Source organism: Haliotis cracherodii, unplaced genomic scaffold, assembly GCF_022045235.1.
Source record: "Haliotis cracherodii isolate W230 unplaced genomic scaffold, xgHalCrac1.p SCAF_3, whole genome shotgun sequence".
Classification (NCBI taxonomy): domain Eukaryota; kingdom Metazoa; phylum Mollusca; class Gastropoda; order Lepetellida; family Haliotidae; genus Haliotis; species Haliotis cracherodii.
The window spans coordinates 66,479,235-66,491,320 of record NW_027266286.1 but is presented as its reverse complement, the minus strand read 5'-3'; the positions used below and the strand labels follow the sequence as shown (position 1 = coordinate 66,491,320).

At 42.0% G+C, this 12,086-nt stretch overlaps 1 protein-coding gene across 11 annotated transcripts in view; it reads left to right on the top strand.

Moving 5' to 3' along the window:
* The window catches only part of LOC139473859 (uncharacterized), a 122,732-nt gene that overhangs the window by 88,293 nt on the left and 22,353 nt on the right, over window positions 1-12,086 (top strand). For all 11 annotated transcript variants that reach the window (XM_071256631.1, XM_071256633.1, XM_071256632.1 and 8 more), the window contains one exon: window positions 3,418-5,112. In XM_071256631.1, coding sequence (XP_071112732.1) covers window positions 3,418-5,112 — 1,695 coding nt within the window. The remainder of the gene's footprint in view (window positions 1-3,417; window positions 5,113-12,086) is intronic.

The following is a 12,086-nucleotide window of genomic DNA, read 5'->3' as shown; positions in this document are numbered from 1 at the left end:
TTTATTTTAATTTGAGCTTGTTTGCTTTATAATAGCGTGCAAAGAGTTATTATTGCAATCAGCTTTGTATATTATCTCGAAGTGAGTTAGTAAATATTGCTTTAAGACTCATCAGTTATTACAGCTATTCGTGGTTTTGATAAAATATCTCAAAGAATTTTTGAATAAATAGGCCATAAATAATATAAAATATGTATAAGAGTAATTTTAAATGGTGGATTTTTGTAGTTGATGATAGCGTCATTTTCTTTGTTGTTTTTCTGGTTTGTGTTTCGATCACTGCATCTTGATTCATCCAAATTGTGTTTATCATTCAGTTGCTGTTTGTTTACTTGTCAGATGAGTTTGGTGAAGGTTCTTCCATGTGTAGTGCTGTAGAGTGGAGGGCAGATGCAGGGGGTGGAGGGCCCCAGTGCACAGCTGATGCTACGGAGGAGTTTCACAAACCATCACATACTCTACCTCCAAATACTTTACCAATAACTCACCGTTTCATGCATGAAAGCCCACATCACTTCACCGACGCCACTGAATCAAGGGAGGCTACTCCTGCACTCCTTTACTCATCTCTTTCAGAGCACAATAATTCTCTCTGTGGTATGAATAATCCATCTAATATTTCAAATTCTGAGTCTAACACAAGGGAGATAACTCTTTCACAACACTTGATGCATGATGATTTATTGTCAAATCACACTGTTGGTCCTACTTCTGATCAAACAAGTCAGAGTAATAAAAAGCTTCTTGATGCAGACTGCATTGATTCAAACGTTAATGATAGCTGTAATAATCATAGCAGGTTCAAGGGTCATAAATCAGACAGGTCCTATGATGAACCACATGACCCAGATAACCTTACTACTGATTTATACTCCACTGGTGCTATTGCTGCTATGTCAATTCGACAGAAACAAAACATGATGGACACCAGTGATGGTACAGTTGTAGACCAGAAGACACGAGAGGAAGCCATGGTTCCTGCTGTCACTGGGTTTCTTCCCAGTCCAGTGGTAAGCCAGGCTAACTCTGATGTTCATGTTGCCATTGCAGCTTCATCACCCAGACATGCCGAGATAGTGTTTGCAGTAACTCCACATGCAGCTGATCCCCAGAACCACCCACACCATCGTGGTCCTCAGTGTCAACACTCTGAGATCCAAGAGGGTTCTGATTTGGTTGAACCTGTTTCAGGGACATCTGTGGAACATGTGGACAAGACTGATTATTGGTCTGAACAATGTCAACCCTCTGAGATCCAAGAGGGTTCTGATTTGATTGAGCCTGTTTCAGGGACATCTGTAGGTTATAGGTCTCAACAATATAGACACTCAAATATCCCAGAGGGTTCTCATTTGATTGAGCCTGTTTCAGGGACATCTGTGGAACATGTGGACAAGACTGATTATTGGTCTGAACAATGTCAACCCTCTGAGATCCAAGAGGGTTCTGATTTGGTTGAACCTGTCTCAGGGACATCTGTAGGTTCTCAACAATATGGACACTCAAATATCCCAGAGGGTTCTGATTTGATTGAGCCTGTTTCAGGGACATCTGTGGAACATGTGGACAAGGTTGGATCCAAGACTAAAACAAGTCAACCTGCTGTTCAGCTGGAGGTAGACACAAAGTGTTCATTTGATCCCCTTGAATCCTCAGAAGTGTGTTCTTCAGAAAGGACTTGGGAATCCTTTACTGGATCAAGTGATTCAGGGAGTCCTGGTTATGATCCAGTGATTGTTGACATAGGAACCAGTGAACTTGTGTTAGGGGAACCTAATCCTCGGCTCGCTGTGATGGTGTGCATGGAGTCCATGGGATCAGATTCTGGTCCTGAAGATGAAGAAGGTGAAGATCTGAGAGACATGGACTTCAGATTATCTGGTCTGGAGAACTGTCAAGGTATCACAGTGTCAAGTCAGCAGAGTGATGGCATTTTCAGTAGTCAGCTTTGCAGCCCAGATATTGATACAACTCAGACAGATGGTCCTCTGGTTAAATCAGCTCAGACAGATGGTCCTCTGGTTGAATCAGCTCAGAGAGATTGTCCTCTGGTTGAATCAGCTCAGACAGATGGTCCTCTGGTTGAATCAGCTCAGACAGATGGTCCTCCGGTTGAATCAGCTCAGACAGATGGTCGTATGGTTGAATCAGCTCAGACAGATGGTCCTCTGGTTGAATCAGCTCAGACAGATGGTCCTCTGGTTGAATCAGCTCAGACAGATGATCCTCTGGTTGAATCAGCTCAGACAGATGGTCCTCTGGTTGAATCAGCTCAGACAGATGGTCCTCTGGTTGAATCAGCTCAGACAGATGGTCCTCTGGTTGAATCAGCTCAGACAGATGGTCCTCTGGTTGAATCAGCTCAGACAGATGGTCCTCCAGTTGAATCAGCTCAGACAAATGGTCCTCCGGCTGAATCAACTCAGACAGATGGTCCTCCGGTTGAATCAGCTCAGACAGATGGTCCTCTGGTTGACCCTTTCTCTGATGTGAAGGATGGTTTTGACAATCAGCTTATTGACTTCACTGGCGCTGATGCAGGATCTGGCCATGGTTCTCACCATGTTGTGGATCTTTCCATTCCAGGGTCAGAAAACCAATACCCATTTGTCTTAAATACAAGTGATCCTACACCTATTGGTAGTTTTCAGTGTGCCTTTGTAAATCCTTCAGACAGTAGAGTTCCGGAAAGCTGCCAACTTTTCGATACCCCTGCAGAACCTGTTTCAGGGCAAAGGCAGCAAGATGTTGAATCATCTGCTAGTACTACTTACCCGGTTGCACACCAACATAGCATGTGTGCTCCAAGGTCACAAGACCAGGTTGTAGATGTACCATCAACTACGATAGCCAGCAGTAGAGAGAATAGTGCACATATTGAAACAGCCAGATATCAAGGTGCTGAAGCACGACCTTTAACACTTAGCAGCAATAACCCAGTAGATAATGCCTGTTTTGATAGTGAGCGTAACTCTGACCTCTTTGATAGAGACACCTTTACTGTTGTAAGCCCTACATCTTCACAGAAGCACCTTTCTCACACACTTGATAACCAACTTGATTCTGATGTAAACGTTTCTTATCTGACTAACTCCTACAAGTTGTCCGACAGCTCTGACCCAAGTATATCACCTCTATCTACAGTCACCACTTCCTCTGTCCTTGCCTCTGATCTTGCACAATATAAATGTCCAGTTTCCTCCTCTGACAACTTTACATCGGCCAGAAACTGGAGTCCATTCCAGACTTTAGATTCAGATAGTGATGACATACTTGCCCATAAAAATGAACCATTAACACCTGAATGTGTAGCCAATGTTAGCTCTGAGGGTGTAGGTGCCCCAGCAATTGAGACATATAAAGCAACACTACTTGATTCCACCATGAATGTACCCCGAGATGCTGCTTCTGCTTCAGCTTCCTCCCCTCAGTCTGACATATGCAGTGGGTCGGACAGTGATGTGATGGAAGTAGCAGAGTTCCCTCTGTACATGTCACCCAGGCACTCTCAGGAGGCGCCGTTGTCGGGGGAGCTGTCAGGGACAGAGGAGAACCAGTTGTCTGGCGAGCCGTCATCTCCTGGAGCAGAGGAGTTCAATGAGGCTGAGAAACACTTTGGGATGAAGGAGACTGAAGGGACTGACGATATAATAGCACATGGTCTGAAGGGAGGAACAGACTATGAAGATGTTATGGAGACTAAATCAGAACCATCACATCCATGTCAGCACATTACTGAGGGACATGTGCCGGATGCCACATCTACACCCAATCACTTAGAAGAAACCATAGATGACGAGCACTTATTTCAGCTTGTATCCATGTCTCGTCCTCAAGTTACTTATCCTCAGTCGCAACATTCACTGACTAGGAGGTCTAAAGATGACAGTGAACTAGAACATGTTAAACCATCACCATCTGCAGCTGTGACTTCAACAGCTGCCTCATCAGCTGCCACGGTTACTAATCTGTCCGCCATTGGACTCAAAGCCGACAATGACGAAGGTGACCCCTTTGCTTCCGGACCAGTTGATATCAGTGATGCTCTACAGCGCTACCTGCGGCAAGAAGTAGATGAGCTATCCGACTGCCTGAGTGTCATCACAGAAAGGACTGAACCAGAAGAAGATGAATTATCGGAGTTGAGTGAAGTATTAGATGACACAATGGAGGATGAGGACCTGGATAAGGAAATAGAAAAGATATACCAAGCAAACATAAGTATTGAGAGTTACTCCAGCAGCGACAATCTCAGTTCTGGCTCTGCCGCTGCAGCCATTCGGAAGGCAAGGAGAGAACAGCAAAAAAAGCACATTGAAGAGGTTCTTGCTAGCCCAACATCCTTTCAACTTCAGGTGATATCAGAGGGGTTTACAGACAATCCTGTTCAATCAAAAGAAGAACCATCTGAACAAGAGAGTGATACTGAGTCTGTGGACAAAGTGTCTATAACATCTGACACCATATCTGCCTGCCTTAGTGATATGAGTTCTGTGGACCATTCCAACAGACAGACACCCACAAGCAGCATCCTGGTCTCGGTAGACGATGGTGCTGTGGGGAACGCTGACACAAACAGCAGCGATACAACCAGTGAGGAGCATGATTCAGCATGGTTTGATATGTCCCTGTCTGTCGATTCGGTTAAAGAGCTTCCCACTGCCAAGAACTCTAGTTCCCAAGATGCATTAATGTCTGCTAGCACTGAGACTCTGTGTGATGAAGATCTTCCACAGGATGGTGTTGCTAATGTGGATGATGACAGAACAACTCCCGAACCTCATGTTCCTGAAACTGATACCAACTTGGACTCCAAAGAAACACTGGAGGGAAACAAATTGGTTAATGAGAAAGACATTTCTAACTGTCTCAAACAAGTTAGCATAGAGAATGACATTAATAATGCAAATGTTCCTCTGTCTGATTCTGATTTCCCCAGCATCCCCTTAGTGCCTGGGCATGACCCTGATGCCACTTCTGTACCTTCTGAAACCCTTCATCCCATTTCAAACACTTCCTCCCCACCCGACCTTCACCTTCAAGATCTACCAGTGACCTTGACCTCACCAACTGCTGCCTCACCTTCATCCCCGCTTCCTGAGTGTCAACCAGGTACAATTATTATCACACATTATGCATTAACTCCCTTTAGTCAAGCTGGTTTTGTTATGGCTTAATTAATTTTAATTCAAATTTTGAGTTATTTTCAGAAATTATAAATTATATATTTCAAGATAATTTGGACATGTCTGTTTCTATTTATGTTGTTTTTTTCACTTTTGTTGCTTTCTCATTACTTATATACAATATATATTTCTCAATTGTTATTCTCCTACAGATAATTGTTCAAATAAATAGAACTTTTACAGAAAAGTCTCTACACATTGTACTCATTGCAGTTCTTCATTGCTTTCTTGGACAATGAATAACAAAGAGCTGTTGTCTGGGTCAGAGCTTCTATGAATGTTGGAGTAGATAGTAATGGCATAGAAAACATCACAGTTTTAACTAAATACTAAAACCTTTTCAGTTCATGTTCACACAGTCTCAGTAGCTGGTAGTGCATGGGTTATGGTAAGCTCATTGTCTGTGTATTAACTGTTATACTAACCAGGGTATGTGTTGTGTATCAGTCCGTAATTGCCTGCACTGGTGCTTCATGTGTTTATAACTGATGCTTATACCATCCTGGTGTCACAGATGTGTTTACGATAAAGAATTGTATTTTGTCTTTAATTCATGTGAAACCAGTGGAAATGTTTCACTTGATATTGGATGAACGGAGAGAATGTGGATGAATGGTGAAGATGGTAGATGTGACTATGTATTATGTTGATATGGTCTTTCTGGAGTCATACCACAGTTCATTATAGGGTGAGGTGAGTCATTGCCTCATGGAGTTATACCTGAATTTATCAAAGGGTAAGATGGATCGTGGCCTTTCTGGAGTTATACTATAGGGTGATGTTGGTTATGGCTTTTCTGTAGTTAGATCTGAATTTATCACAGGGGGAGGTGGGTCAATGCCTTTCTTGAGTTATACCACAGTTAACTATAGGCTGAGGTGGGTGTATGCCTTTCTGGAGTTAGACCTGAATTTATGATAGGGTGAGATGGGTGAATGCCTTTCTGGAGTTGGACCTGAATTTATGATAGTGTGAGGTGGGTGTATGCCTTTCTGGAGTTAGACCTGAATTCATGATTGGGTGAATGCCTTTCTGGAGTTAGACCTGAATTTATTATAGGGTGAGGTGGGTTTATGCCTTTCTGGAGTTAGACCTGAATCTATGATAGGGTGAGATGGGTGAATGCCTTTCTGGAGTTAGACCTGAATTTATGATAGGGTGAGATGGGTGAATGCCTTTCTGGAGTTAGACCTGAATTTATGATAGGGTGAGGTGTGTCAATGCCTTTCTGGAGTTAGACCTGAATTTATGATAGGGTGAGATGGGTGAATGCCTTTCTGGAGTTAGACCTGAATTTATGATAGGGTGAGGTGGATGTATGCCTTTCTGGAGTTAGACCTGAATTTATGATAGGGTGAGATGGGTGAATGCCTTTCTGGAGTTAGACCTGAATTTATTATAGGGTGAAGTGGGTGAATGCCTTTCTGGAGTTAGACCTGAATTTATGATAGGGTGAGATGGGTGTATGCCTTTCTGGAGCTAGACCTGAATTTATGATAGGGTGAGGTGGGTTTATGCCTTTCTGGAGTTAGACCTGAATTTATGATAGGGTGAGGTGGGTGTATGCCTTTCTGGACTTAGACCTGAATTTATGATAGGGTGAGATGGGTGAATGCCTTTCTGGAGTTAGACCTGAATTTATGATAGGGTGAGGTGGGTTTATGCCTTTCTGGAGTTAGACCTGAATTTATGATAGGGTGAGATGGGTGTATGCCTTTCTGGAGATAGACCTGAATTTATTATAGGGTGAGGTTGGTCAATGCTTTTCTGGAGTTAGACCTGAGTTGACTCTAGGGTGTAATGGGTCATGGCCCTCCAGTGTGTGTGCAGTGTTCCACGTGCATGCCTTGATGATAATATGCATGTTCATTGTACCGGTATTCAGTGTCCTGTTCTTGGAGAGGCAGCAGCAACTCCATGGCAAACAGAACAAATCTTATACAGGCAAGTGTGTACAACAAGGCCATGTGCCAGCCCACTACACGTGATCATTATAAAGACCACCTACCTTAGTACGTCATTAGCAATAAAGATGATATCAGTGGAAACAATATCTTTGGACCATTTCCATCATCAGCTATGCACCAATAGATGAATAATGATGCTTGAGTACTCATTCAAAAATTGAAAAGATAAGCATGACAATACATATTTCCAGAAGTTGTAAAGATTTTCCACCTGCTGCCAACCTTATCGGCAACACAACAAATATAGGTCACTGGGGCCTACTTCAGTCCCCATGGGATGACGTCAGTGTAAGAAGGTTACAAGTATTGATGGGAGACGTCAGGAAAGGCATTAGTGCTTTCCCAGAGGTAACAACCTTTTTGTATCCGTGGTTTTTATCTTGTCTTTCCAAGTTCATCCCACTTAGCGATGGGGAGGTGAACTGTCAGCACCTTGGTATGCATCAGCCCAATTTTCTGCGTCTCCAACCAGAGGCAGGAGACTTCTTCATTAGTGACTGAGCAATGTCAAGGATAATCCTTGTCACTCGTGTCGCTCGTCTGGGATTCCTTTAGTCGTATGCGGAGTTGAGGTACGGGTGATTGGATTGAGTAAAGGCTGTAATTGGATACCTGAGACAATGATATGCTCTTTGAGTTCCTGGTCTCTTGGGGGCGGTCGGGTAGCCTAGTGGTTGAAGCGTTAGCTCGTCACGCCGAAGACACAGGTTCAATTCCAGACATGGGTACAATGTGTGAAGCCCATTTCTAGTGTCCCCCGCCATAATATTGCTGGAATATTGCTAAAAGCGGCGTAAAACCATACTCACTCACTCAATCCTGGTCTCTTGAGAGTCAGGCAGTATAGACAATGCGATCACCTCTTACAGTGACACATTACACGTCATGCAATCGGAAGATTGTGACATTGGATTAAAGATTTTGTTTTCCCCCAAAGTGTTGAAAAGTCACTTAGATAAAACTGATACGTTCTTAAGGTCAGTGTTGTTTTTCGTCCACATATTTATGCACTTTATAGGGTTAATATTTGAAAGGATTGAAAATAAACAATAAGTCTACCATACCATCTACCATAACATCATCTTAACCTCACAGTTTATGTTAGACAAACTATTAATGGATGGCTTGAAGGATATGCATTAATGATAAAGCAGGTTAAAAAATATATTTCACCCCAAAATAGTATTATGAATAGGTGAATAGGTTAAAACACATTATCAGGCATGTCAGAAGAATGTAGTTCCTCTTGAAAACAACCTTTTTAGTTGTGACACTATTCTGGTCCACTATAATCTAGAATTGATATTGGTCATTCAGATATATTTTTGCTTTTAAAATAATTACTCCACCAAAACCATTTTCAGTAAACAAATTATTTCAAAAAAGAGATTGTAAATTCTAAATGATTATTCTATTATTAGATGTTTTACGGTAGCTGAAACCTGGTTTGGCATCAATGTGTGCAGGGTATCAAGACCTTGTACATTGCCTGTCTCAGCTACACAAGAATAATCTTTTGAAAAATTCAATGATTGATTTTCATTTGAAGAATTTAAGATCATTCATCTGTTGGAATTCTGCCCAGTTTCCATATGGAATAATTTCAGTGTGTCTCGGAAAGAAAGATTTCAATCAAATTTATTGATGAAACATTTAAAATTTAATTTTGAGAGATTGAAATACGGACATGTTTGTCAACTAGATGCTTGTTCTGTAATGCTGGCAGATATTGGTAAAGAGTTCTGTAGCCACATCATCTTCAGGACTCAGCTGTTGCCTAGCAACAGTTATGAAGGCATTGTGATACGGGGTTGATGCTGATATGTAATGAATCCTTAACTCAGGTGGCCGAAAATGTATTTCAGTTAATATCCAGGCAGTAGGTTGATACGTGAAGATATTTGTTGTCAGTTTTCTTAAGTATTCTGTGATGCATTGTTTTAGGTCGTGTATGAGATATTATGCTGTAGTCAGCAATATTCCACCTATATTTGTTTGTTATATATATTTGTTGTTGTTTAAAACCACACTCAGTAATATTCCAGATATATGACAGCGGTCTGTAAATAACTGAGTCTTGATCACACAATCCAGTGATTGACATCATGAGCATTGATCTGAATAATTGGGATACGATGACATGCATGAACCAAGTCAGTGAGCCTGACCACCTAGTCATGTTACTTGCCTTACGACAAGCATGGATTACTTGCCGAACTCCGATTCTAACCTGGCTCTTCAAGGGAAATTCCAGCTATGACACCAGGCTGTAGCATATACTGTAAATCTTGAAATTAACGCGATTGTGTATTAAATGCGAAAAATGTGAAATGCCTTTGCGCGCATTATTAAACATCGCATTTATATAAAAATAAAACATTTTGGATAGCAGGAATACCAATTTAGACACATGCTGAAAACAAACAACTATGTATTCAACACCACTGTTTATTGAGCAGCACTTGTAACAAGTATATACTGTCAACGACGTTATTCTAACACTAATTACATCCTGTGTATTGTCACTGCTGAGGTCATGACAAGATCGAGTTCTCATCACTGATCACACTGCAAGTCCAGATAGACGCCACCCACACAACACAGTGTTTTGTTCTTTGCAACTGCGTCAAAGGCCGATACGAGCCAACGCACATGTATTGTTTGAGCGGAAGTACTCTACTCAGCACTAATAAGCGGTGCTATTTGGTGTGTGATTGGATTAATGTAAGATTGGAATCAGGTGAGGATTCTCCTGTAAACCTGACAGAGGACATTTTCTTTAGATAGAAATCTACTGATGCTTGAAAGGAGGGGGGGATGTTGCATATTTGGCTAGGGGCCAGTGGTCGCATTCTTCTGGAGACGCATTAATTTAACAAATTACAGTATTCAATCCGGCCCACGGTGATGCTGGTAAATGTTCCAAGGTCTGTTGTCAAGTGTTCAGTATAAGCCTAGATGATTTTGCCCATGCTCCGTGTGAAATGGACACATTCTATTTTTTTTTTAATAATAGTGACACTTAAACCAAGCAAAAGCGGATCCTGAAGGGGGTCCACGGTCCGGACCCCCCTTTTAAAAACCATATGTAGTATGTTATCTGAGAGAGGTTTTTGATATTTTGTGCGCCTCCCTTTTGCTGGATGCTGGATCTGCCCTTCCTGAGGCACCGATAAGCTATATACTATCCACTTGGACAGAGTTGTAAGTTCTTGAGAGGCAAGCGTCTGCAGCTTCACTCTGTTTCTTCATCTTGTGTCATCAGTCATTATTCATAGAACACTCTGCCTTTGTAAATGGCATGTTTGACGGATGGTTTTCCCCGTAAAATTTAAATAAGTTGTCTGGTTTTTTTCTTGACAATTCCCTTTTCAAATTCCATATTTGCAGTATTAGGTGCCATGGCGCTGAGAAAATTGGCCAAGGTGGCAGTTATTAAAACCATACACACCAAGTTAAATTAGTTTTTAGAGATCAAACAGTGATGAACAAATTTTCAAATGTCAATGAAACTGAAACAGTCACTTGGCGATTAGATACCCCTTCTGTGATGCTGATGTGTGTAATATTCACACAAAAATGTGAACTGTCATTTACATTTGCTATCTTTTAAAGTGGTGCTTATAAATATTACTTACAGATTGGTCTAGAAGTTGGTCAGGGATGATTACAGAAGCAGGGCAAATAATATGGTAAATACGGTATGAATGCAATGGGGTCCCATCCTCATGTGTACTGTTACAGATTTGGCACTCCACCATTTCCCCCATGTGACCTTGACAAACAAGATACTACTTTCCTAACAAATTGCCTGCCTGTTCTCCTGCCATTAGTTATCAGAGAGTCTTAGGCCCTCTGACGGATCAATCCATAGGATTCCCACACGCCCGTCCATGGTTTTATGTTCCTTCAAATTACTGCCGTTTACCATGCTCTGTTTCGTTCACTGTGAACCAGTGTCACGTTATTTCACACTCAAGGAACACGCTGTTAATCTCTGCTTGTGTAAAACTCAGCAAGCCTTTCTGTTGTGAGTGGCTGTAATGCCACTTTCAGCACTATTCAGCCATATTGTGCCTTGGGACACCAAGACTACACATTACACATGTAAGGGAACCCAGCCTGTGGCTATTTCATGCTTCAACCGCTAAGCAACCCCATTATTTAAATAACTGATTTATATGAAACTAGTTCTTAAAGGAAAATGCTAACAAATGTTGTTAGTAGTGTTTATGTAGACCAGTATTCGCGGAGAGTCCTTGAATGGGTGACCATGCTTTGGCAGCTTGACTCCTGAGAGTTTCTGAAGCATATGTACTGCATGTGGTGTCTCCTTGGGCAAGTGACTTTGTTCGGAATCTGCCACTGTTCACCCAGCAGTGAATGGGTACCCGTTAGGATGAGATGTTAATGTGGTTGTTAACCTTCTAGCACCAAACAGGCAGTGAGGGAGCTGAGAATGATTCTTGAGTGCACATAGATCCAGTGACCGGGGTAATAATAGCACTTTGAGCATGCCCCTCATTTGTGTGGAAATATGTGCAATATAAATAGCCTGTTATTATTATTTCAAATAGGTATAAAAAATTCACCATGAATGTTCATATAGTTATTACTAATGTGATGTCTTGGTCTAGTTTAGGGGCAGTCGGGTAGCCTAGTGGTTAAAGCATTTGCTCCTAGCGCCGAAGACCCGGGTTTGATTCCCGACATGGGTACAACGTCTGAAGCCCGTTTCTGGTGTCCCCCGCCATGATATTGCTGGAATATTGCTAAAAGCGGCGTAAAACCATACTCACTCACTGGTCTAGTTTACTTGCATTTCAGACCACCTCCGTGGTCTAGTGGTAGAGCGTCCGCCCGGAGAGTGGAAGGTCCGGGGTTCGATCCCCGGCCGCGTCATACCAAAAGACGTTAAAAGATGGTACTTGTT